The sequence below is a fragment of the Podarcis filfolensis genome, assembly GCF_964270895.1.
Source record: "Podarcis filfolensis genome assembly, chromosome: 13".
NCBI classification, from domain to species: Eukaryota; Metazoa; Chordata; class Lepidosauria; order Squamata; family Lacertidae; genus Podarcis; species Podarcis filfolensis.
This window is the reverse complement of record NC_139615.1, coordinates 23,976,849-24,004,159: the sequence shown is the minus strand read 5'-3', so window position 1 is coordinate 24,004,159 and position 27,311 is coordinate 23,976,849. Positions and strand designations below refer to the sequence as shown.

The following is a 27,311-nucleotide window of genomic DNA, read 5'->3' as shown; positions in this document are numbered from 1 at the left end:
GTAAACTCTGTTCTGCCACACAACAGATTTATTTTAGCAATTCAATCTTATGTGTCTTTAGACATACAGAGCCTCATCCATAATGATGCATAATCTGTTTTGAATACATACAACACACAAATACATGCATACACACACACACATACACACACACACACACACACACACACACACACACACACACACTGAATAGGAGGACTGTACAAGAAATATGTGGAGTTTATATTCATAGCAAGCATTTCATGTCAGGTTTTTGCACAGTAACAGAATACACAATTGAATGTAACGGGCATTTCAAAACATTTCAGTCAATTTTGTCAACAAGGAATGGTGCATAAGACACAAGAAACAAGTCAGAAACCAGCTGGTACTTTTCAGAAGTTGTGATTACTTTAATCCACAACAGACTCAATGTGTGACTATGATATTCTAAAAGCAAGCATACATTTAAAAAATGAGTGTAGGTCTATAATCTGTGAATGTGTGTTAGATCTATCTATCACCTATCTATCCATCTATCAACTATCAACTATCATATATCTATCATCTATCTGTCTATCATCTATCTATCTATTCTCCTCATATTTATGTATGTCTAATCATGCTTCTCCAGGCACTCTTTACATCCTTGTTGCGTAAAGTGTATATGATAGGATTTAAGAGTGGTGTCAAGACACTGTATATCACTGGAATAAGCCTGGCATAATTTGAGGAGTGACTGCTGTTTGAAGACAGGTAAGTGAAGATGGAGCTGCCATAGTACAAAAGGACTACAGTGAGGTGAGAGGAACAGGTGGAGAAAGCCTTTTGTCTCCCTTCAGAAGACCTTATTTTTAAGACAGTTGAAATGATGTAGGTATATGATAACAGAATACAAAGTAATGGGGTCCAAGCTATGAACAGGCCAATAGATAGCAAGAGGATTTGGTTAAGGGAAGTATCACCACATGATAGCTTCAGTAGTGGGGGAATATCACAGTAGAAAGCATCAAGGCAGTTCTTCCCACAAAACGGTAGTTGGAAAGCAAAAGTTGTATGCACAGCTGAGTTGAGGAAACCCCCAGTCCAGCAGGCCATGGCTAGTTGGAGACAAATTGTTTTGCCTATAATCAGTGTGTAGCGCAAAGGGTTGCATATGGCAACATAGCGGTCAAATGCCATCACTGCTAGAAGGAGGCACTCAGTGCCAACAAAGGAGAAGAAAAAATACACCTGGAGCACACAACCCATGTAGGAAATGTTGCTTCTCTCAGAGAGAAGGTGAGCCAACATCTGGGGTATTGTGGTGGTAGTGTAGCAAATGTCAAGAAAGGAGAGATTCCCAAGGAAGAAATACATGGGAGTTCTGAGCCTCTGATCCACCAGTGTCATTACTACAATGAAGGTATTCCACAGCACAGTGAAAAGATAGATGATTAATAATGCACTGAAGGGAAAAATACGTTCCTCCTGCAGAAGTTTAAAACCTAGGATGATGAACTCAGACAGGCCAGTTTCATTTTGTGCCTCCATACCTTGGCAAATAAACAATTGATTTTCTGTAGAGAAGAGGGAAATGAATTGTGATCATGTTAATAAATAGTGTGACACTGGCATTATATTCAATATAAAGTGCAGAAGATGACAGAGGTATGATTCTGATGGACCTTTCTTTGAGAAGAGATAATCCTTCTGTCTGAGGATAACTCTGTGACATTTCCTGCAAAAGCACTGCGGATTTATCACTGCCAGAAGAAATCCTAGCATACCATAATCAGCTCTTATCCCTAAAGTACTAATATGGAAGGTGATCTATGTAGAGTGCCGTGAATCCAACTGATATTTTCAAATCCATATGGGTCCTTATCACCAAATACTAGCAAGAAGGCTATCAATATGACGTGTGTGATGGACATTTTTATGGTTAGAGAAGTAAGACAGACTATTGAGAAATAACTGGCTGTTGCAAATATGGAACTCATGCAATCCCTACGCTTTATTCTTTGCACATAATGAGCAGAAGTTTGAAAGGACTTTTTCTTAAAGCATAACTTAAACTATACAAATCTATCTTACCTTGGGAACCCTGATCCAATATAATTTTCAGTATGATCTCCAGTTGTAATAGCCATGAAACATTCTCAGTTAGATCATTCATCTTAGAAAACTGCATACACAGACCATTGCCAGCACATCTGTGCTATCTGGTTCCAAAGCTCTAGCGCTGACACTAATTTTTGAAATGGGTTGTGAAGTTTCTGCTCTGTGAGACAGTGAAGGGAAGCAAATTTTGTTCCAGCAAAATAACTGAATTTTGTCAGGATTGTTCCTCATATCTCAGTGCAAGAACCACAAGAAACATATAGGAGGTTGTTAGTACAGATTTGCGGCAGATGTCACCTGCCTTTCAACTTTCTTGGGCATCCTGTTAGAAGTCAAGCTGAAGAAACTCTTGATAAGATCTTGAATTTGTGTTGTCACCATAGTTCACACAACACAATGTTTTGAAGCAAATTGGAAGAAACATCTGAGGAATTTCAAGGAACGAAACAGAATTTGATGAAGGCCATTATCATAGTAGTGAGGATGGTTGAAGCTCTCCACAGCTGGAGTTCTCTTCCAGTTCCCAAGTCACTTCTTGAAGACTAAACCCAAAATAATAACATCACTGTGGCTGCTGATTCATCTCTTCTCTATCAACATCACCTAGTTTAAGATGCTGCCATTCTTGATGGTGCCATTTTCTTTCTAATGTTCTATAAAACAAGAAAATGACAGATATATTCTAATATGGATAAGCGACATATGGTTCAATGAACTATTTCATCAGGTTGTATAGAAAAGTATGCTTCTGTTGCCTGTGTGGTTTTTCAGCCTAGAAAGATTTCAACCTAGAGCGATTTATTAATTTCAGTGAAGCACTGTTGCTTATATAGGCACAAATATGAAGGAGACCTTTGAGGATTTTCTACCCAAGAGAAATCCACCCTGTTTTCCAAAGAAAAAGCAGCAAATATTCTGGTTGATTGTGAAAATTAATTCGCATGCCTTGAAATAGAACAGAATAATCTTTTAATAAAAGTACCTGATGATTAACATGAACTCAGCCTGCTTTGGCTGTGACTGAGGATAGATGAAGAAGAGTTTGGATTTGATATCCTGCTTTATCACTACCCAAAAGAGTCTCAAAGCGGCTAACATTCTCCTTTCCCTTCCTCCCCCACAACAAACTCTGTGAGGTGAGTGGGGCTGAGAGACTTCAAAGAAGTGTGACTAGCCCAAGGCCACCCAGCAGCTGCATGTGGAGGAGCAGAGACGCGAACCCCGTTCTCCAGATTATGAGTCTACCTCTCTTAACCACTACACCACACTGGCTCTCCAAAAAGGAAAATAAAACAACCATATAAAATCAAGGAATTGGAAGTAAAACTGAGGTTTTTTATCAAATTATCCAGAAACAGCTTCATACTAGAATAAGAACACAATCCTAATTTTGTCTAGTCAGAAGAATGTCTGGTTGAAATCAATAGGGCTTATTCCCAGGTAAGTGGGACTAGGTTTGCAGTCTTATTGAATTGACAATGTTTTTGTGATATTCCTGCTGCCACAGTGACCAAAACAGAGAGAAAAGAGGCCTTTGGTGGTGGTCGACACCTGGCTATTTATGACCCTCTCACCTTTCTCTCAGGGTTTTGTGACAGTCATCCTTTATTCATCAACATTATCCCCCCACTTCCCACAGACACATTTAAATGGCTGGAGAATATTTATCAGCCAAAGACCTGTTTGAAGAGGAACATTTTTTACTGTCATCTAAAAATGTATAATGAAGGTGCCAGGTGAACATTCCTGGGGCGAGCATTTTGCAAAAGCGTGTTCTCCTTCAGGGAGAGCACGTGTTGCGGTGGGGTCTACTGAGCCACCCCCTTTGTTGCTGGGTAAGTTCTCCAAGATGGCCAGGGGGCATTGATTGGATTGCCGAGTTGCTGGGGGAAAAGTTATGTTGCAATTTTGGTGGGAGGGGTAAAAGGTTTAAATACTCTGCATGCAGCCTTCTACTTTCTCTTTTGCTGCATGCAACGGATCACCTGGAGCACTTGGACCGTCTGGAGGACAGTGGAGCGATCTTCTCATTGTCTGGTTACATTTCTTTATTCTCCCCTTCTTTTTAATCTTCTCTAGTTCCTTAATTAATTTAATTCCCCCCCTTTTTTTTTCCTGTTTGATTTCCCACCCCACCCCTTACCCTGCCCTTTGGGAAGATTCTCCCTGTACCTGTGAGCGCTACCTGTGCATAATCCTCCTGGGCTTGCCTTTCCCAATAGGGAGAGAGCCCCCATTAGGGGCTTTATTTCGCAAAAAGGTTTTCCCCATTTTCGCCTGTTGGATTGTGGGGCTAGTCAGGGCTGTTCCCAGCTTACCTGGAATCACTTTCCTTTATAGTATCCCCATAGGTTGGCTTTATTTTGGGTGTGTGCAGTGCTGTTGGCCAAGTTTTAATCTAGCCTTGGGCGGGAGCACTATATTGAGTTCCTTTAATATTGCAATGAGACTGTAAAAGGCAGAGAGCAGAAGCAGGGAGGCCTTCACGGCCTGCTCGGCCTGCACATATCATTCAAGCCTAGCCTGCTACAGTTAGCAGTACAGTAATTGTTAAGTCACTGTGACATGTGACTCTCTTTCTCTATAAGAATTTATCTGTTTGTTTGCAGGCTCACTTGTTGCTAATGTATATCTTAGGCAGACAGAGTGGAGCCAGAGGCTCTCTGTGCCTCCAATGAGCACTCTTTGTATGCTCTTGAACTATGCTGTTTCTGAACAAGTTTATTTTCTTCAAGTTTGTTTTGCCCTGATAGTGGCGACTGCCGTTTTAGAGATGAGCCATTGTGGCTTAGTGGCTAAAGTGCAGGACTAGGACCTGGGAGACAGGGTTCATATCCCCCACTTAGCCATTGTTATAACAAAGCAAAACAAGCTGCTCCTTTTGGACTATTTTGTTGCTGGGTAGTTTGGCCCATTTGTGATATTGCTCCCAAAAAGAACTTTGGGTTTCTTGAGGAGGTGCTTCCCTCTAAAGGGCAAGCAGGGGTACCTGGACAGGCGGCGGGCTGCCTCAAGTTTGTTATCTCATTGGAAACATTTATGTCTGGCCTAGCAGGTGATCCTAGGGCTTGGCCCGCTTGGCCCTATAATTTGATGGCCTCTGGCAGCGTTTCTGGCCTGAATAGCGTCCCCATATGGTGCACAAAGCATTGGTTTCACCTGTTCCTCACATTGTTCAGGTTTTTTCTTTTTGGAGTCTATGACAGGGCCTTTGCAGATGCCTCCAGAGCTTGCCTCTCCTGCAGAGGATGACTTGCTGATGCCCCAGGTGCCTTCTTCCAGAAGGAAGCGTCTTCAGAGGCAGAAAAAAGCGGAGCAGGGATGATGCTTACACCTCCTTGCAGGTAAATCATCCCTGGGCTCTGATGATGATTCAGACATCACCTTGGACCTCTCCAGGGGTTAGGGTGAGGCTGTTCTGGGTCTTTAGGGATCATCCTGGATAGCTCAGCTGGTCAGCGTATGGTGCCGGTAATGCCTAGGTTGCAGGATTGGTCCCTGTTTGGGACAGCTGCATGCTCCCTCATCACTCTACCCGGACACTGAGGTCCAGCGCCGAGGGCCTTTCTGGTGGTTCTCTCACTGTGAGAAGCCAAGTTACAGGGAACCAGGTGGAGAGCCTTCTCGGAAGTGGCACCCGCCATGTGGTACACCCTCCCACCAGATGTCTACTACCAGACTTTTAGAAGACATCTAAGGCAGCCCTGTTTAGGGAAGCTTTTAATGTTTGATGCATTACTGTATTTTAATATATATATATATATATATATTGGACGCTGCCCAGAGTGGCTGGGGAAGCCCAGCCAAATGGGCGGGGTACAAATAGATTATTATTATTATTATTATTATTATTATTATTATTATTATTATTATTATATTGTGGGAGAGTGGACTAGATGATCCTTGGAGTCCCTTCCAACCCCACTATTCTATAAGTGGTAATTCACTATGATGGGAATGTTAGACGCAGGGCTGCCATCATCCCCTCAGCTCACTAGGATCCCAGGGACGGGGACATGTGGACCACTTGCGCAGCTCCACATTTCAAATGGAAATTCCCTGAGCAATAGAACCTGAAGCTGGTATGCAGGAAGCTGGCCCGGTGGCAGCTTTGTTGGGACTTCTTTAGGGTTTCTGGCCAGCGTTGGCCCTGTAAATTTACACATCATGGTGGCAACACGAGGCAGGGCATCTTGCCCAAGCGGGAGCCGGCAAGCAATAACTCAATACCTCTTGCCCATATTTCCATAAAAATATCTCCCTTGAAAGCCTGGCTAAAAGGTTATCTAGATGGGTCAGTGGCTTTGTGCTTGTGGGAAGGATTTTTCCCAATGTTTGGGATTCCTCTGGCTTTTCAGCCAGTGGCTCGGAATACAGCAACTCAAAAGCCAGTTAGAGAGCTACCCGTGGTAGCCTGAAAGAAGGTTAGGAAGCAGCTTGCATTGGGACATATGGTGGGATCCCCTTGATTCTCCTTCTATTCCCAATTTTCATTTATCCCCATTGGGGATCGTCCCTAAGAAAGCCCCATATAATTCCATCTGATCCATATTTATCGCATCCCAAAGGCACCTCAGTGAATGATGCTATCCCTCCGGAATTGTTCCGTGAAATATGCATCTTTGGATCAGGCAGTTGAGCTTACCAACAAATTGGAGGAGGTGCCTTGTTGGCATTATGCGATATTGAATCGGCTGTTAGGCTGCTGCCGGTTCACCCTCAAGATTTTAAGTAGTTAGGCTTTAATTGGATGGTCCTTATATTGATAAGGCGATGCCGGTGGGTTGCTCAATAGGCTGTGCAGCACTTGAGTCCTTTAGCGCCTTTCTGGATTGAACATTGCGAGTCAAGACTCGTTTAACTGGGGGTATCGTTATGTGGATTATTTTACTGGCTGGTTCATGTGACACCAGCCACTGCTTAGGCTAACTGGACGCCCCTTTATTCCCTGAGGAGCTGGGTGTTCTGTTGGCAGTGGAGGACAGTGGCTCCTACTGCCCCTTTTAACGTATTTGGGGGCTAGCTGGATACCATTGCTCAAACATCTGCTTGCCTGTGGAAAAGCTGTTTGCCTTGAAGGACTTTATTCTTGTAATACTTCCTCTGAAGCAAGTGTTGCTTTGTCAGATCCTATCGTTCCTAGGTCAGTTAAATTTTGCATGCAGGGTGGTTGCTCCAGGCTGCCCCTTCCATTCCCGCTTGGCCAGGTGGTCTCATGGCCCGGGGTCCCTTCATCATCATGTACAGTGGCCTTGAGCCTGGCAGGGCGAGGCAATCACATGTGACCTAACTTTTCTCAAGTTTTCCCCATTGTAGTGTCAGCGCACATCTGGACTGAGGAGTTTAGGGACCGTTGGGTCTGTCTTGGTCTGATAACCAAGCAGTGTGAGAGTCCTGGCAAAACGGTGCTCGTGCTCTGGCAGAGTCTTCGCACTGCTTAAGGTTTAATATTGCGTTTCTGCTCTCTTTATTTCAGGATCGTCTAATGTTTTCGCTGTCGCTCTATCCCGTTTTTTCAGTTGGAGAGCTTCAGATTCTGGGCTCTGGACGCCCAGCTATAGTCGGATTTTTCCGGAGCTCCTGTGGCACTTGGCAACAATTAATAATTATGAGGAGTAGTAGCTTACGTTTCCCCATCCGCTTTCAGGTCTTATGAGAAGGCCTGGACTGATTTCTTAAAATTTAGTTGGCAGTCCTCGGCCATTCAGAGGAACCTGCCCCCATCTTCTGAGCAGGACCTGCAGTAATTCGCCCACCTGCTGCAGATTGGATACACTGTTAAAACTATCAGAATTCAGTCCGCTGCAATGTCTGCTAGAGTAAAGCTTTAATTTTTCAGAGACCCTTCTAAAAGTGTGTCGTGCGCAGGGTCTCGGAAGGTGGGAATAGGCTCCAACCTTCACAGGACAGCAGGCAGGAAGCCGGTCAATCTTTGACCTATGCGGTATCCGCAACAAGTTAAGACTTGTCGGCTGGTTCAAGATCAAGACGAGACTTCTTTCAGTATTCCATTGTAATTTTGGTGTACTGAGGGTTGGGGAAATTGTGTTGGAGCCAGCACGGGGCTGAGAGTTTGGAGGCTTATTGCCTCAGGACTTTTCCTTATCTGCTCTGGAGCTTGTCATAAGTGTCTGGAGCTCTAAGTCAGACCTAGTGAGCAGGTTTGCCACCATCAGGCTTCCAGTCACAGGTGAGGTGGGCCCTTGCCCTGTTATTGGATACCGGAAATATTTGGCTTTTCGTTCCCTTGGGGGCTGCCTCGATCTTAGTGCACAGAAATGGGTTCCGGTTCGACAGGCATCTAATTGCTCACGTCGTGCGCCAGTTATTGCAGCCTGCGGCTTGCCTACCGCTGAACACGCCTCATTCAGCCCGGTTAAGGATTTGAGGAAATTCTTAGCAGTGAGGCCCTCTGGGGGGGGATCCACTGTTCATTCATGAAAATGGTCGTCCCTTGGCACGGCATCAGTTTTCCAAGGTAATGCGTAAGGTTATTTCTGCTTGTGGGGTCCCGGCTTATGGTTTTGCACCCCATTCCTTTTGCATTGGTGCTGCTACAACAGCAGCCCATTGGGGGTTGTCGGCCCACAGGATTAAGGACTTGGGCCGGTGGAAGTCTGATGCGTTCAAGGGTTACGTGCGGAAGAGATGTTGAATTATTGTATTGATGTGTGCTTGTTCTCCACCCTGTAGGTCTCGCTCCAGTCCGTATCTGGATTGTGGGGCACAGCATCGTTCACTGGGCTGGCATCAGAGCGAGGCAGTCTGGAAGGGGACCGGATCTTGGCTTCCCACAGCACGTACAGGTGTCGTGGATATCCAGACGGGGAATGCGGTGGAGTGAATTCATCCCACTAATTAAGCGGAGGGTGCTTTCACATGGTCCCCCTTTGGCAATTGTGGTGCAGTTGGGGGAGAATGATATAGCAAAGGTTGATTGCTATACTTTGCGCTCCACAACTCAAAGAGACTTGGGGGAGTTGGTGACCTTAATACCTACCGTTAAAATATTTTGGTCACAATTGCTGCAAAGGAGCAATTGGCTGGGCATTTCTCAACCCAAGGCTGCTGAAAGGGCCAGGAAGCGAATTAATTCCGCAGTGAGCAAAAGGGTAACGGAATTGGGTGGGTTGGTGATTTACAACCCAGATATTACCTTCAAGGCTCTGGCCCTTTACCGCAATGATGGGGTACATCTTTCCGAGCTGGGGAATGATGTCTGGTTGGATGCGGTAATTCAAGGGTTGAAGAATGGGTTGGGATTGTGAGTGGTTGGCGGCGAGCATAAAGGGCTCGATTGGCGGTTAGGCATTGGTTATAAATCTGGTGGAGGAGGGGTTAGGATAGGCTGGGCCTGCCCCTCCATGGTTGCTGCGGAAAGGGAATTCCGTTAAAGGAATCCTGGGGCTTGCCATCTTTTCGTCCAATCCCTGGAATGGGACTAGGGCCGGCAAGCCTTCGGGGAGCAGGCGGGTGAGAGTTGAGGGTCTGTGTCTCAGCTCCAATTCTTCCCCGACTTGCTTTCCCCCGCACTGTCTTTCGGTGGTGCCCGGAAGTCAGTTCTGTCCCCAGGCGGGGGGACAGATAGTCTTAACCAATGCCTAAACAACCACTCACAGTTTGTATTTTAATAAAGTTGTGGCCAAAATCATGCCAAAAATCTTAAACAAAAAATTACGTGTCCGTTGAGAGTTATTTAGGGGGGTGGATTGGGGACCTCAACACGCAAAGCGTGTTCTCCTTCAGGGAGAGCACGTGTTGCGGTGGGGTCTACTGAGCCACCCCCTTTGTTGCTGGGTAAGTTCTCCAAGATGGCCAGGGGGCATTGATTGGATTGCCGAGTTGCTGGGGGAAAAGTTATGTTGCAATTTTGGTGGGAGGGGTAAAAGGTTTAAATACTCTGCATGCAGCCTTCTACTTTCTCTTTTGCTGCATGCAACGGATCACCCGCCCACCCGCCCTAGAATAAGGGGTTGTTGCGTTGACCTTGCTATGCCTGTCATGGGGTCGTCTGCCTTTGAGCAGGGGCCTGGTAGGAATTTTTCCACCTGGCAAATTGGCTGGCTGGGTGGTTTTTGCCTACTGCGTAGCAAATCGTCACAACTTGTAAGGTTGTGGTTAGGCATTGGTTATAAATCTGGTGGAGGAGGGGTTAGGATAGGCTGGGCCTGCCCCTCCATGGTTGCTGCGGAAAGGGAATTCCGTTAAAGGAATCCTGGGGCTTGCCATCTTTTCGTCCAATCCCTGGAATGGGACTAGGGCCGGCAAGCCTTCGGGGAGCAGGCGGGTGAGAGTTGAGGGTCTGTGTCTCAGCTCCAATTCTTCCCCGACTTGCTTTCCCCCGCACTGTCTTTCGGTGGTGCCCGGAAGTCAGTTCTGTCCCCAGGCGGGGGGACAGATAGTCTTAACCAATGCCTAAACAACCACTCACAGTTTGTATTTTAATAAAGTTGTGGCCAAAATCATGCCAAAAATCTTAAACAAAAAATTACGTGTCCGTTGAGAGTTATTTAGGGGGGTGGATTGGGGACCTCAACACGCAACAGGGAGTCACTACAGAAAAGGCCTGTTCTTGTATTGCCGCCCTCCGGGCTTCATGTGGAGGAGGCATGTGAAGAAGGGCCTCAGATGATAAATACAGAGTCCAGGACGGTTTATATGGGAAGAGGCGGTTCTTGACATATTGAGGTCCTGAGCCATTAAAGATTTTGTAAGTCAAAAGCAGCACATTAAATTGGACCCAGAAGCTATTTGGCAGCCGTTGCAGTCGAGCCAGGTGTCAGGCTTAAGGGAATTGGCTTCCTCCCCCATGGTGGTAAATAAGAAGATCAAACGAAAGGAACGTTTTACCAGTTAGATTTTTTAATAATCACTGTAAGAGAGAAAAAGAACACAACTCCCGAGAAATGGTGGTGCTCCCAATTAAGGCTCACTCCCTCGCCCTCCATCCCAATTAACCTACGTCACTCCTATGTCTTGTAATCTGATTTTGTACCCTCTGCACTTTCTGTTCTAACACTTTCTGAGCTCTCTGTGTCTTTGGGGAAGGGAGGGCTGAATGCTGTCCAGAGACTAAATCTGTTAACCATCTATCTTCCACTGCTTCTTCTGCTGGCTGTCCCCCATCCAGTATTTCCCAGCTTCTGCCTTCTGAACTATGCCCCTCTGCAAACCACTGTTCCGAATCTGTACTATCCACCTGCTCCTGCGAAGATTCAGGATCAGGGAGAGGGGGTGTCTCCCACTATTCTTTCTCAGTGCAGCCCTCCTCAGCACGGTCCCTGACACCAGGATTGGTGTAATATGCCCCAACTGTCTTGCCCTGGTGAGCAACCTGGCCTCTGAATTCTGCACCAGCTGAAGCTTCTGAATTGTCTTCAAAGACAGCCATACATATAATGTGTTGCAGTAATCCAACCTAGAGGATATCAGCGTATGGACAACAGACGTCAGGCTACCCCTGTTCAGATAGGGACATAGCTGGGCCACCAGCAGAAGCTGATGGAAGATGCTCCATGCCACCAAGGACACCTGAGCCTTAAGTGATAGCAGAGCATCTATGAGTACCCCCAAACTACATACCTGCCCCTTCAGAGGGCGTGTACAACTTGCTTAGAATTGGCTAAGCTTAAAAAAGAAGAAGAAGAATTGGCTAAGCTTTTCTTCTTTTTTAGTGTTATATCTGAAATAATTGCTATAGGTAGTAGTATATTTATCATTTGAGTTCATTGAAATGATGAATGAATGCAAAACACTTGATCCTTGAAAGAGCAGCAAGTTAAAGCAATACTATAGACCAGGGATAGGAAATTTCATATCTGGTGACTCAAGCACACGCAACCTAATGATGACAAACAGCTGGTAGTTTATTTCTTTATTGACAAAGCATAGTAGCTCCTGAGGTGCACTAAACACACACACACAAACATTTCTGGTGGGTAGGCAGCTGGCACCCCTCCCCAGGCTTGTGCTCTGAGCTGGACTGCTGGAGCAATGTGTGGCCACGCACAAAAGCAAACCTTAGTACACGTATCTAACAGTGCAAGTGCAAGCACCCTGTGACTTCTTCTACATAGAAGCTGTCGCTGTGTTTGCCTGTTCAAATCCTTCCTGTTCCTGGAATACAGAAGGACTGCCCTGCCTGGAGCTCCTCTCATTAGCATTGGTTCATCTGATGCTGGGAGAGGAGCGCTGGACTGGGCCACACTAGAGGTGCCTGTCAGGGGCAACTGCTTCATGCCCCTTCAAAAATCTGCACCCAGGGTCTATCAGGACATTCCTCGGGGTGTAGGCCCATACAACACTTCGACCCACATCCGTAGATGTGAGCACGCGTTAGCAGAAGGTAAATGGCATTTCCATGCACTGCTCTGGTTTTGCCAGAAGCAGCTTAGTCATGACCCGAAAAAACTGTCTGCAGACAAACGTCGGCTCTCTTGGCCAGTAAAGCGAGACGAGCACTGCAACCCCAGAGCCACAACCCCAGAGTCATCCATGACTGGACTCAATTGTCAGGGGTCCTTTAGCTTTTACCTTTACTTGTCCCTAGCTACTTATGTTCTCCTTTAATGTTTAAATATTTAGAGAAATAACTGAGCCCTCCAAGACCTCGTGCATTTTTCTCTGCACCAAAATAGGGATTTTTGTCTTGGAGGAAAGAGGGCTGACTGGAAGGGTCAGGGGAGAAATAGCAGAGGCGGGGCAAATCCTATTTTGTGTCAGGGACAGATTGAAGTGGGTTGCAATTGACTCAGAGTGGAACCAGACTATTTCAATACACTTGAGAGGAATGCATAAATACTGAAGGATGGGAAAAGGTAAACATAGTATAAATAAATATATAATGAAGACATCACAATAATTTCACTGTATTCCACACTGTTTCAGGAGAATGGGCCCACACAAGTGTCTGTCTAATATACATATACATATACATCTATAAAAATAATAATAATAAATGTCCAGTAGCTTATCTGAAGAAGTGTGCATGCACACAAAAGCTCATGCCAAGAATAAACTTATTTGGTCTCTAAGGTGCTACAGGACATTATATATATACATATGTATATATATATATATATATATATATATATTTCTACTGCATCGGACCAACACGGCTACCTATCTGAATCTAGATACATATACATTACAGAGAAACATCAAAATCATTGGAATGGAGGAGAATACAGGTAAATTTGACAACTATTGATTTGATATTTGTCTTAAGAAATGTGCTATGATAAAAAATTGTATAGTACATTGAAAAGCTTGCAGCTGTAAAATAATACAAATGAATATATCAGTATCATATGAATTTAATCTCATTTCTGACTCTGTTAAGACACAACTTGTAACGCTATGTTGTGTAGAATATTCACATCTTCCCCATTATGTTTAGCCAAGCTTTCTTCACATCCTTGTTGCGCAATGTATATATAATGGGATTCAACAAGGGTGTCAATATGCTATACATAAGTGGGATCAGCTTTGTATTCACCGATGACTCTGTGGGAACAGGCCTCAAATAGGTGAAGATGGCACTACCATAGTACAGAAGAACCACTGTTAGATGAGAAGAGCATGTGGAGAAAGCCTTTTGCCTCCCTTCTGTTGATCGTATTTTCAAAACACTTGAAATTATGTACACATATGAGAGAAGGATACAGAACATTGGTGTCCAAGCTATGAACAACCCAATGGTTAACAAGAGCTTTTGGTTGAGGGAAATGTCCCCACATGACAATTTCAGCAATGGTGGAATGTCACAATAGAAAGCATCCAGGCGGTTGTCTCCACAGAAGGGTAACTGAAAGGCAAAATAGGTGTGTACGGCAGAGTTGAGAAAACCACCCACCCAGGAGGCAGTAGCCAGCTGCAGGCAAACATTCCTTTTGATAATCAATGAATAGCGCAGTGGGTTGCAGATGGCTACATAGCGGTCAAAAGCCATTACTGCCAAAAGAAGGCATTCAATGCCGACAAAGGAAAAGAAGAAAAACAGCTGGAGCACACAGCCTGTGTAGGAGATGGTGCTACTTTCTGTCAGAAGGAGATGCAACATTTGGGGGATGGTGGTAGTGATGTAGCAGATGTCAAGACAGGAGAGGTTTCCAAGGAAGAAATACATGGGAGTTCTGAGCCTCTGGTCCACTATGGCCATGGTGATGATGAAGGTATTCCACAGCACAGTGAATAAATAGATGATCAAGAATCCACTGAACAGCAAGAAGTGTACCTCCTGCAGATTTTTAAAGCCAAGGATGATGAATTCTGAAAGCTCTGATTGGTTTTTTGCCTGAATATCTGATTCCAAGAGACTGGCATTTGGAGGCATACTGCTTCAAACAGTGGAAGGAGAACATAGCTGTTGAGGCTAGGAGAAACTGATAGTCTTTGTCTAAAAGTCTTTTAAAATCATTCAAGGGTCCCTCACAACTACATAATGCTATGATTCTGCATTTAAGTAGCTGACAATCACTGTCTCTTGTGACAATGGATTCCGTGGTTTGCCTTTGAAGGAGTACTAGCATTTATCTGTTCTACACCTTGTAGCTTTCAGCTTCATCGCATGTCTCCACACAGTTCTTCTATTAGGTGACAGAGAGAGACAAACTTCTCCCTACCCACTTTCTCACTTTCTCTTTTTTTCCAGGCTTGAGTTCAGTTCACCACAACTTTGCATCTGCTTGCATTAAGGGGGAAAAAAATCCACATGAAAATTCGGAATTGTTTACCTGCATATTTCTCCTATATGCATTTCTGAAGCAACATTCCCTAATACAATGTGTTTTGCAAAAGCTGTTTTCATTAATATACACATTTCTATGCACATTTTCTCCAATATTGTTGTTGGTTCCGAATGAGTTCTCATTCACTTACATGCAGATGAAAATTCTTGGTATGTTAGAGGTCAGTAGAGTCATTCAATAATTGACTATATCACAACTGGTGCCATACCTTTATTCATTTTGATTGCATTTCTTCAATACAAACTAATGATGTGTCCCACTAAATTTTGTTCTCCCATCCATAACGCATTCATTTCCTTACCTGTGAAATGAGCCTTCTCCCTGTTGGTAGCATTCCATGTGGGTTGCTCGTGGATTTCACAGTCTCCTTTCATATATAGGCAATAATGCCTTTGGGGAGTTCTACCCCAAGTGCATTTCCACCAAGGCAAGACTTCCAGAAGTTTTTCAAAGACCTTTAGCTAATCAATTGCATCTTAACTAAATCATACAGAAACGTCATGTATATTTCAAATAAAACATTCTTGAATTGTATAGCCACAATTGTACTTTGTAAGGAATACTTGATGTTTGTGTTCATTGTATGTTCCTCTATAAGATTATACACACACACACACGCACACACACACAAACATGCATTTACAAAGAGAAAAGAAGCAGGGCATTTCCTTGAGAGAACTCTCTGTATTAGCAAGAGTAGCTGTCTTTTAATAAATCAAGAACAATGCTGACCTCAATCAAAATATGGGAATACCTTGAAGGACAAGCCTCTGGGGCAATTGACAAAGGATTGGGAGGCTCCACAAATGTAACACTCATGTCTAGGGAGGCAGGGATTCCTTGAGGTGGTCCTTCCACTCCAAGTTTGACTCTGCTCAAGTGTCAGCCCCTTGCCCCAAACATGGGACTGAGAATGAATATACGCCCAATGCTTCAGCCAAAGCCTACCTACATCTGGAATGGACAAAGTTGTGGCCAATTTTTAAATCCCATAATGTTGTCCTGTGCAGTTTTTTTACCCATCTTACACTAGGCCTTTTCCCCCCTGCAGGTAGAGGTCACTGCAATAGGGTGCCAGAAGGATGAATTTGGATAGAGCAGTTTCATTACTGCTTTCATTTTATTAGCTTCACAAAATGTTTTTTATCTGGTCTCCCTTTTCCCTGTCAGGTATGTAAAATGCTATGTGTACACAGTTTGTTTTCCATCCATTCAGATCAAATAAACCTCACCCCCCCAACATTAAACATTAGCATGCATATTGACCTCCACCTTAAAAAAGAAAGAAACAATCTTGAAGTGGTTGCACATGTGTGTGCATCCAATTTCCTTTTGTGCAGTGAGTGTGGAACTGCAAATGTGAAATCTCTACACAAACAATTAGCGCTTGAATCAACAGTCTAGTTCTTGGCTGCATCAAAGCAATCATAACTATGTCCAGATAGAGATACAGTAGATCATATTGAATTCAGTGGAGCTTACTCCCAGGTAAATAGGGTTAAAAATTCAGAAAATACTTCCCCTACATTTATACATTTATTAATCATTTTTCAGAGCTTTCTACAAATTGAATAAATTCTATTTCTTTTTTTAATTTGTACAGATGTTAAGGCTTTTAAATTCATTGAGATGGAAAATCAAACTGCAATTACAGAGTTTATACTCTCAGGACTCTCCAGAGATCCACATCTTCAGGTGTTTCTCTTCTTGGTGTTCTTAATAATTTTTTTGGTAACATTGTTAGGAAATGGACAGAGAGGGACAATATATTTGTTGAGGTGTTTGTGTTTTGGAGAAACTTACATGAAGGAAGAAGTATTTTAGTTTTACTCTTGCATTGTAGTTTCGACATTTCTTTTTTAAAAAACTATATATTAATATTGCAACCTGTCAGGAGTCTGGGTGGATGGCCTACAGGGTCCTTCCTAATTCTTGATTACAAATTATTAGTATTACTAAACACATTCCACTTACTCTTTCATTTATCTGTACATATATAATAATGTAAGCTTTGGGGTGAGGGGAGTTGGACTGCATGGCCTCTGGGGTGCTTTTCAACACCTGATCCCATGAGCACACAGATTCTGGCAGCCAAGCTCATGACTCCTGCATCAGATCTCCAGGGAGACAGCAAGCACCCTGAGATCTTGTTAGTCTTCAGATGCGAAAGCTCCAAGATGCTCTGACTCAAACTGCTGTTACCCCACCAATCATTCTTTTCACCTGAATTAATTTCATAAACCTTAGAGTGGCATGGGGTTAATATCTATGCATCTCTGGAGGTCCTGTGCCATGAAGGTTAGGGTTAGTTCCTATAGCAGGTTAACACCTTCTTTTAAAAAGTGATATTTGCCTGACAATTTCAAAGATAAACAGTTCATTTCTTGTCCAAACTCTAAGTAGTGATGGGTGAATCTGTCAGTGTTGGTTTCTCTCAGTTTCTCCCATGCCCCCTATTTCAATTCAATTATTCAGATTTCCACATTATATTAAAGTCTTCTTCTTTTAATCCTCATGAATATTCCTCAGTATTTTATTGTAAATGTTCCCAAATATACACTTTTTTATGAATTTTAGGCACGAACACCACAACCCGGTAAATGCATGCATTATTTGGCAGAGAAGCTATGTTACAAAATTTTTAGAAGTATGCATTATCAAGGTTAACTGTGTTTCAGTTCTCACATTTTCCCCCATAGTAGCACAAAAAAACCAAATGCTCGTGTGAAAATATGAAGTATTTGATGTCAGTTTGGGTCTCCATGCTACCCAGCTTCATCTCTTTCTCATACTCTGGTTGATCTCAGCCTGTAGTAACGCAAGTTGTAACAAATTGCTGTGAATCTTGTTTCCTGAAGCAAAACACCAACTACTTTACTTTTTAAAGAAATGTGCAGGTCCCCCATCCAAATCAAGACTAGGGGTCTGATGTGCAGGCTTTATGCTTTTCACAAGTGGACCACAGACAACACTAGTTTCTGAAAGATATCAAGTGATGCTAAAAATGGCATTTAAAAATTGCAGTTAACATCTTATATAGTTGAAGCATAACACAAGGGCAGGAAACTATGGTCCTCAGATGTAATGTGGACTCCAACTCCCTTCAGCCCCAGGCAACATGGCTAATGGTTAGGTGCAATGGGATCTAGACTCAAGCAACATCTGAAAGACCAGAGGTTTCTCAAAAAGAACATATTTTTAATGAAATCAGTGTCTATTTATGTAACCACTTAAGAACTGCTTTTTTAAAAGACCATATCAATACCATACCAATAACGTAAGCTCATGATTGTATCTGACAAATTAAAACTCCGAGTGCAGGCAGCTCCCTGTTTCCATATGCATAATATTAACAACCTAAATAGTCACTTTGGTGCTACTAATGCAGTGGTTCAACTTCACTGTGGAGGTACACTCTATTGTTTCTTGAAACAGATGCCAACTAGTGTCATGATGGAAATGCATTATTTTATTGGTTATGATAACAGAAAAGAAAAAGACAATATGCAATGATAATCACATTACAGATTAAGCAGAGCAAAACAAAAGCAACCAGATAGTGTGTGTGCGCGCGTGTGTGTAGCAGATGGGGCTCATCAACTTGGGGAGGTAGTCCTTTCAAACCTGGAATTTTTATTCTTTGCCTACATTTCTATTCGTACTTGACTACCCTAACTGATTTCAATAGGCTTTCCCCAAGCATGACCAAATTTGGATCCAGCTGTCTAATTTTAAATTGATGATCAAGAAGTATATTTGGAAACAGTTGTATTTCATCAAAAATGACACATACTGGAGGTATAGAAATAGAATTGTTGATGGCTTATATTTCATGTATTTTCACCAAAGATTTAATCCTTTCAGGAAAAATAAAAGGTTAATACAAATAGCATCTTCCAACTAAGCAGATTTTCCATGACAATGTTTTGGAATGATATGAAATAGTGCTCGGGGGGGGGGGGGGGAGAGTTCAATAAATTGGAACAAAGATATTGGCATACTACTAAACTGAATATTTGGAACACCCCACAGGCTTTGAAACAAAAATTGAAATCTTAAGCCCTAGCTATAGTGTTCCAAGCCCCCACATTCAATTTCCCAACACTACTACACGATAAATCCAAGGATTAATTGACATCAGTCTATTTCAGGACAACATTTTCTTCATCATTCTCTTCTGTAATGCCCCCTTCACATCTTTGTTCCTGAGGGTGTAAATCAGTGGGTTCAACAAAGGAGAGAGAATGTTATTAAAGAGGGCAATCATTCTATCCTTGTTCAATGAGTAGCTGGAGAAGGGCCTGACATATGTAAAAAGACAGCTGCCATAAAAAAGCAAGACAACAGTGAGATGAGAAGCACAAGTTGAAAAGGCTTTCCTCATCCCATCTGAAGAACGCATTTTCAGAACCCTCAAGATGATGTGACTATAGGAAAGGAGGACACACATGCCTGGTCCAAAGCCCATTACAGGACTAGTAGCCAGCATAGCAATAATACTGCTAGAGATGTCCCCACAGGAGATAGCTACAAGAGGAGGGATGTCACAGTAGAAGTAGTTGATCTTATTCATACCACAAAGGGGCAGGCGGAATGTGATAAGGGTGTGAATGGTGGTGTTGAGTGAACTTGTGAACCAAGAAGCTGACACCAGTTGGGCACAGAGTTTGTAATTCATGACCACATTATAGCGGAGAGGATTGCAGATGGCAACGTAACGATCATAAGCCATGGCAGCCAACAGAAGGGTCTCAGTACCAATGAATAAGATGAAGAAAAAGAGTTGCACCTTGCATCTTTCATATGAGATGGCATTTCTTCCTGAAATCAGGTGCACAATTATCTGTGGAATAGTGGTTGTAGTCTGGCAGATGTCCAGGAGGGATAGGTTACAGAGGAAGAAATACATGGGGGTTTGAAGGCTTGGTTCTATGGAAACAAGAGTGATGATGAGAATATTCCCCATCAGTGTGAAGAGATAAGTGATGAGGAGAAATCCAGAAAGGAGGAAACACCATTCATAACGGTTTGAAAATGTCAGAAGGATGAATTCAGATGGGGCAGTTTCATTACTGACATCCATTTTATTAATGTCGTAAAATGATTTTTATCTATAGACAGAGAAAAAATACTTTATTGGGGGTTTTTTTTGGGGGGGATAATTAAACAAACAAAGGAAGAAACTTTTAAAACTTATGCTTCCTCCAATGGATTTACATCAGCCATACATAACTTAAGGCTCCTCTCTGAGTATTTCCAAATTGGGCACAACATTAAATCCTCTATAAGATATCAATCTCTTAGATAATTATGATCATGATGATGTCACCCATCTGACTGGTTTTCCCCAGTCACAACAAAATATTAAAAGCACAATAAAAAATCAGATATTGAAAAATTCCATATGTGTCTTCTAAAAGTCACATAGTTGCTTATTTTGTTGACATGTGATGGGAGGATGTTCCCTAGGACAGGCAAAACTACTGAACAGGTTTGATGGTGCAAGCTTAGTTCTGGTCATCTCAGACTTGTTTTTCCTTTCCTTTTTAAATGCTCAGCAAGCTTGGAGATACTATCAGATTTGTAGACCACTTAACAGAGAATATCATAGTAGTGTACACTGTACTATAGAACACAGTAAAAGGGTGGAGGGTTGTTATATAATTCACCATGGTCAGATAGATAAATAGATTGATAGATGATAGATGATAGATTGATAGATAGATAGATAGATAGATAGATAGATAGATAGATAGATAGATGATAGATGATAGATAGATAGATAGATAGATGATAGATAGATAGATAGATGATAGATAGATGATATAGATGATAGTCACACTTCAGGGAATGATGAAGCAAACATGAATATTTTAAACTATCTCTGACCATTGCTTGATACTGATTGTCATGGAATCCTACAAAGCAATTGCTCCAAAACTAAAGGCCTTGCTGCAAACAAATAGGAGATTAAGATACCACCAGGAGAGTCAAAATGCACCAGCTCTCATTTTTTATGAACAGTAAATCTGAGTGGGGGGATATATCCATGCCAGTTCTGTACAACTGAACAATTCATGATGGTTAAAGCTATCCATGACCACAATGACTATCTTTCTTCCTCTGCTGTCAGAGTCAGTGTGTGCCATTGAATGCCAGTTGATGGGGATCACAAGTTGGGAGAATGCTGTTGCACTCAGCTTCTGCTTGGGGGGTGCCCTTAGGTATCTGGCTGGTCACTGTGAGAACTGGATACTAGACTACAATGGTGCTGTACTCTGATTTGGCATGGCTCTTCTTAGGTTCAATTTATCTTTAGAAAAGACGGTCTGAAATACGTTTAGTATCACCTTGGCATTAAACATCATATTTGCATTGAGAGGCATTTACATAAGACTAAGTTACCTGCAAGGCTTACCAATTATAATCCTCTAAACTGTGTTTAAATCTTGGATTCCCAGATGGTGAGGGGGCGTTCTTACTGAATATTTTCTCTGTGTTGCAGTTCATGGCAGTAGTCAAAGATTGCAAACTGTACTGTTATCTTTCAGTGTTTGCTTTTATATATCCACAAGCATGCTAGTTGGGCCTCCCTAGTGTGGCGGCATGCATATAAGTGTCTGGAGGTGGAGAACCAAAGGGAGTGTGGAAGAAACAGAACAAAACAGGAAACTAGTCCCACTGGTATAAGTTTCATGATTCACATTATTTGGACAAAGGCCTGGAAACGATGCCTTATGAGGAACGGCTAAGGGAGCTGGGCATGTTTAGCCTGGAGAAGAGGAGGTTAAGGGGTGATATGATAGCCATGTTCAAATATATAAAAGGATGTCACATAGAGGAGGGAGAAAGGTTGTTTTCTGCTGCTCCAGAGAAGCGGACACGGAGCAATGGATCCAAACTACAAGAAAGAAGATTCCACCTAAACATTAGGAAGAACTTCCTGACAGTAAGAGCTGTTCGACAGTGGAATTTGCTGCCAAGGAGTGTGGTGGAGTCTCCTTCTTTGGAGGTCTTTAAGCAGAGGCTTGACAACCATATGTCAGGAGTGCTCTGATGGTGTTTCCTGCTTGGCAGGGGGTTGGACTCGATGGCCCTTGTGGTCTCTTCCAACTCTATGATTCTATGATTCTATGACATTTTTCACTGGAAACAAAGTTGATACAGTGGTACCTCGGGTTACATATGCTTCAGGTTACATACGCTTCAGGTTACAGACTCCACTAACCCAGAAATAGTGCTTCAGGTTAAGAACTTTGCTTCAGGATGAGAACAGAAATTGTGCTCCAGTGGTGCGGGAGCAGCAGGAGGCCCCATTAGCTAAAGTAGTGCTTCAGGTTAAGAATAGTTTCAGGTTAAGTACGGACCTCCGGAATGAATTAAGTACTTAACCCGAGGTACCACTGTAAAGGTACTGTGAGGACACTTAGAAACTTTGAAGAGTTTGGGGCCATTTTCCCCTGTGAGATTCCCACCCATCTTCAGGTTAAGAGTCTTACAGAGCTTACAAATGTATTCACCTCAGATTAAACAGAGGAAAACAAAAGCATATTTGTGGATGAAGCAGATGGGGCTCATCAACCTGGGATGGTAGTCCTTATAGGAGAAGAAAAACTCTTATCCTAAGACACTAACTTGTGGGATTTCTTCAGGAGAATAAAAGGTTAAGGAGTAAACCCTATACAAAGCCAGACTGGAGTCCCTAAGGCAATTGGATGGTGCCTTGCATGCCTCCTTCTGGCAATTCCTGCAGCCAGGCTGGTGCCAAATGTTTCGCTCTGCTTTACTTTGGACCACATCAGTGAGGTCGATGGCCTGGAGTCATGTCATCTGGGCAGCCCAGGACCTCCATACACACTGCCCTGGCTTGCACCCCAAGGAGGTTACTTCGGTGCCACTAACGCAGCAGTTTGACTTCACCCCCTAAGGCACACTCCATAGTCTCTCAAGACAGATGGATGCCAACAATGTTCTATTCCATAATATGATGCATCAAAATAAAGTCTAGGGGGGAAAATTGTGTAGCTGAATTGATCTTACAACCGTGCCAGAATGTCACAAATTCCAACTATTTATGAATAAATTGCTTTTTGCTCCCCCTGTCTTATCAAATGAGTAACAAACAACAGCATGAATGAATGAATGAATAGACTTTATTTGCGTAGCCGACAGGCCATAGCATCAAAGGACTAACACCGACAAAAATACATTACAAATATATTTACCATAAAATCTTATGACCTATTAAAACCCTAGGTAGAAGCTGGATTATCATTCATCCATGACCCTCTGTCCCATGGGCGGCGGCCTTTTCTCTGGTAGATTGTTCCAGGTGGGTTAAGTGAATAGACCAGCCAAATTGAAAGATTATAAATATAAATATAACCTTGGAGGGATGGTCAGGACAGGGAGAAAGATAATAATAACCAGATGCAGATAAATTAATAATCTCAGTACTTAAAACTTGGCAGAGGTAATAAAATAATAATAATAAAACGTAATGATAATAATAATAAGATCCTAGGCGAGGAATCCGGGTGACGACACTGATGTCATTCAGATAGCAGCTCTCAGTCTCATTGCTCTCTCGATAAATTTGGCAACCTTCTCTGTTGTCGAGCTATTCTGGTCGGCTAGGAGTGAGAACAATTTGGCTTCACAAGAGCGGCCCGGTGTGGTGAGCCAAAATAGCGACGGAGGTAGCAGCCTAGCCAGAACCTCCCGCCTTCAATTAAGCTTTTAATTAGGTTTTAGCCATCTTCTGACCCTATGTTTATATTTTTAGTTGTCATTTTGTTTCCTTTGCTTTTAGCCTAATGGTTTATTGTTTTACTGTTTTATTATCTACTGTTTTATGGCTCAACTCGATTTAGCATAACAAGGAACCAAACTTTCCCAAACTTTCCAAAAAGAAAACAAGGAGCGGCTGAAACTGAAGGCAAGTTCTGCTTCATTTTATCTCCTGGCACAAGCCCTATTACTTTGCTGCAGTAAACCATTCTGATTTATTAGTCATTTATAACTTCTTTGAGGGTGACGAGGGTACTGGAGACAGCCTCGGTATTTCTGCTCGCAAATATAAGGGGGAAGGCACCACAGGACAGAAGCGTTAAAAGCCCTAAAGCTGAGAACTAAAGATGGAAAAGGGAGCAGAAACCCTAGAGGCCCACCGAGATAAGGGACAAGCATGAAACCTTGCTTGTAAAACAACCCTCCCCACCTTTCGGAGGTGGGAAACTGGAAGATAAACATAATCCGTCTTGTGATTGAGCCAAGTGAAGCCAAAAAACCCAGGACTAAGAGATTCCAACAAACTGCTCCCAATTACCTTCTTCCACGTTCAACATGGTCCTCACAAGAAAGAACTATATGGACCTGGGAATTGCACCAATATCACCTCAGGGGGAGTGGGAGCCTCGAAGGAAGCAAAGTAAAATCACTAATTACTTCCCCCATAAAGAAGGGAATAAGAATCCACAGCACAAGAGCACTCCAAAAGAAATTGCCCCTACTGTGCTGGATTGGTCAATACAACGCAAAGACTTACAAACTAAGCATGAAACACCAAATTATTCCATGAGCTGGGCGCAGGAACTGGACCTAGCTGAGAACGCCTTGATGACCAATTCCCCCAACCCCAATGACCTCGAGCACCAAAAATCAACTCAGAATCTCAGGGAAAACCAGCAAGACCCTCAGAATCTCAGGGAAAACCAGCAAGACCCTCAGCCCACAGTGAATGCCAACAGTATAGAAGAGAGGGGTGACCAGTTACACGATCAAATAGATCAGATACGCACAGACCTCTACAATATAAAAAAACTTCCTAGCAGTAACAAATGGCCTACTCCTGACGCTTGTGGAGAATTTCAAACAAGCAAAAAGAGCCACAGATCAGACCCTGGACTCAGATGCTAGAATCCACATACCACCCAAAAAGAACTCACGCAAAAGAAAACCGGAACCTAAGACAAAGAAAACTAAAAACATCAAAAAATTTAAGCCGTCTAGAAAAACCCAACACATCAGCAAAAAACAGTGGCAGAAACTCTTCAACTTATTATCATCACCTCCTATATCCACAAAAAAAATCAAAGCCCAATGCACCAAAGAGATCGACAAGGGAGACTCGCCAAAGACCAAACCCTTCCCCATATGTGAAAATAATTCCCCAAGTACATTCAAAGAAATAAGCCCCCCCCCACGGTTGTTCTCCCCCTATGTTCGCCCAGCCTGATAAAAGCAACCAAACTACAGCTGGATGCTCCTGTCTTGAACCCACCTAGGACCCCTTTAGCAACTGCAAACAGAAGTAAGTCAGGGATCTCCAATATAGACGGGAACCCGCGGGATCTCCAAGCCCCCAGTAGAAAGAAAGAATGGATCCTGGTCCTAAGCCCGGAAAAGATGGTATTTACGAACTATCCAAAACCACTGGGTCCTCGCACAGGGACAGACCGTGTGAGGCACCTGCTGACTATTATAAGCAACATTCTACCTGGGGCAGTTAAAGCAACAGCCATAGACAGTATAGACCACCTATATCAAGATGGACATTCAGTCCGTGCCATGATCACTTTCACAGATCATAATCTGGTCAACTTCATCTTTAGAACAAGAAATCTATTTTTAAAGAAAGGAATAGATTTATTAAGAATCTTTGAAAACAGAGCTCCACTAACCTCCCTACTGGCGGCCAAGGGGGAAGGGAGACCAGGAACAGAGGAACAAAACGATAGTGTGCATATGCAACAAAACCAGCAAAACCAGAGCCTAGTGTACCAGCAGGAAAACATAGCCCCTATTGAGACTCAACTTCATTTGAACGACAGAGAGGACTTTTTCTCCATAGAAGAACATGCTCTAATAAATCGGTTCTGGTCACTGCAGATGCCAGCCCAAAAGGAAATCTTGGTTAGACTGGACACCCCGAGAAGCAGACTGACCAAAAAGGAGGCCCATGTTGAGACTACGGAAGGCTCACACACACGGCCTATATCCCCCAAGTGCCTAGTGGACAAGAGGACGGTGGGAGGCGCCTTTAAATGTGTAGATTCGGAAGACCAATCACAGCCCCCGCTGGTGTATGGTAAGGCAAAACTAAAACAGACTGTCACATCTCCGAGTACCTGGTTCAACTATCTAAAACTCTCCCCAAATGAAATAGCTACTCCCCCAAGTCCAAACCACCCCCTTAAGTCCCCAAGAGTTATGGATAATCATTCCCTTATGCAGCAGATGCCTATTGACAAACTTAATGGGAGTGTTTTTTTAGATGTAAAGGGGTCACTGGACACCGTGGACCCAACAAATCTACACCATGGAGGGACAAAGAATTAAAGCTGCTGTCCTGGAACATTGCAGGATGGCACGCTAAGAAAAACAATCAACAACTTGCAATGTTTCTTAAGCGATTCGATATCATCCTTCTGCAGGAGACCTGGCACAGAGACCCCATTCTGTTCAATGGGTATTCTAGCCACTCCCTATTTGCTACTCCATCTGTGAGGGGAGGTAGGCCTAGTGGAGGTTTAGCTAGCCTTATCTCCACAGAGCTTGAACATTCCTTAAAAGCCCTCCCAAACTGCAATTCACTAGCCACGGCAGTCCTACTCAAATTTAAGAGAGATGCACTGGTAGTGGTCAATGTCTATCTGCCCCCCTGCCAAAAAAAATTTATAGTGAAAGCTAACTGGGCAGAGTTAGAGGCATTCCTAGAGTCCATAGAATTTTCCCACCCTTCTACACCGATTATAATCGGGGGGGGGGGATTTCAACGCCCGTATGAGAATTGATGATAACAATCTTTACAGCCAATATAATCAGATTCAGGACCCTGAAAGTCCAACCGAAGCAGGCGTTTCACAACTTTCTAAAGATAATAAATGCAACTTCTCGGGGCTATGTCTAGCCCAGGTCGCAAAAAGAAGGGAGCTGATGATATTAAACGGTAGTAAGGAAGAGGATCGCCCAGGGGAGTATACCCATTTTTCAAAGATGGGAGGAAGTGTGATAGACTATATTCTGATATCAAGATTCGCCTATAACTCTGTGTCGAAGTTTCAAGTGGGACATAACACCGAAAGCGACCACCTCCCACTAATTTTAGCGCTCAATGGCCCATCGTTTAACAAACCCATGGCTAACCTTTACTACACCCCCATCGTTAATCTGGGATCACTGGCCCCCAGAAGAATTAAATGGACCCCTATGCTCAATACAGAGCTAACTTATCTCCTCCATTCGGAAGACGTGAAGACCATCTACTCAGCCATTGTATCAGCTAATACCGGGGAAAGGGCCATGGACTCGTTCAACGAGTTATTAGCAAGACTAAAGACCTTCTTAACAACTGAGATACTTAATTCTGTTACAAAGCGGGCAAAGGATCAAGAGAGATGGTTTGATTTGGAGTGTAGACAAGCAAGGAAACGTCTGAGATCAACCTATCGGAATTACAGGAACACCGGAGCACCCTCG

The 27,311-nt window shown here is 43.1% G+C and overlaps 3 protein-coding genes across 3 annotated transcripts; all 3 read right to left on the bottom strand.

The window, feature by feature from the left end:
* Nucleotides 1–585: 585 nt before the first annotated feature.
* LOC310748596 (olfactory receptor 5V1-like) lies at nt 586–1,512 on the bottom strand (the record flags this gene model as incomplete). Its single annotated transcript, XM_083584448.1, has 1 exon — nt 586–1,512. The coding sequence occupies one exon, from the start codon at nt 1,510–1,512 to the stop codon at nt 586–588; it is 927 nt and encodes a 308-aa protein (XP_083440574.1).
* An 11,944-nt stretch (nt 1,513–13,456) lies between these two features.
* LOC310748595 (olfactory receptor 5V1-like) lies at nt 13,457–14,416 on the bottom strand (the record flags this gene model as incomplete). Its single annotated transcript, XM_083584447.1, has 1 exon — nt 13,457–14,416. The coding sequence occupies one exon, from the start codon at nt 14,414–14,416 to the stop codon at nt 13,457–13,459; it is 960 nt and encodes a 319-aa protein (XP_083440573.1).
* Nucleotides 14,417–18,978: 4,562 nt separating this feature from the next.
* On the bottom strand, nt 18,979–19,914 carry LOC310748594 (olfactory receptor 5V1-like; the record flags this gene model as incomplete). Its single annotated transcript, XM_083584446.1, has 1 exon — nt 18,979–19,914. The coding sequence occupies one exon, from the start codon at nt 19,912–19,914 to the stop codon at nt 18,979–18,981; it is 936 nt and encodes a 311-aa protein (XP_083440572.1).
* Between the last annotated feature and the right edge of the window lie 7,397 nt (nt 19,915–27,311).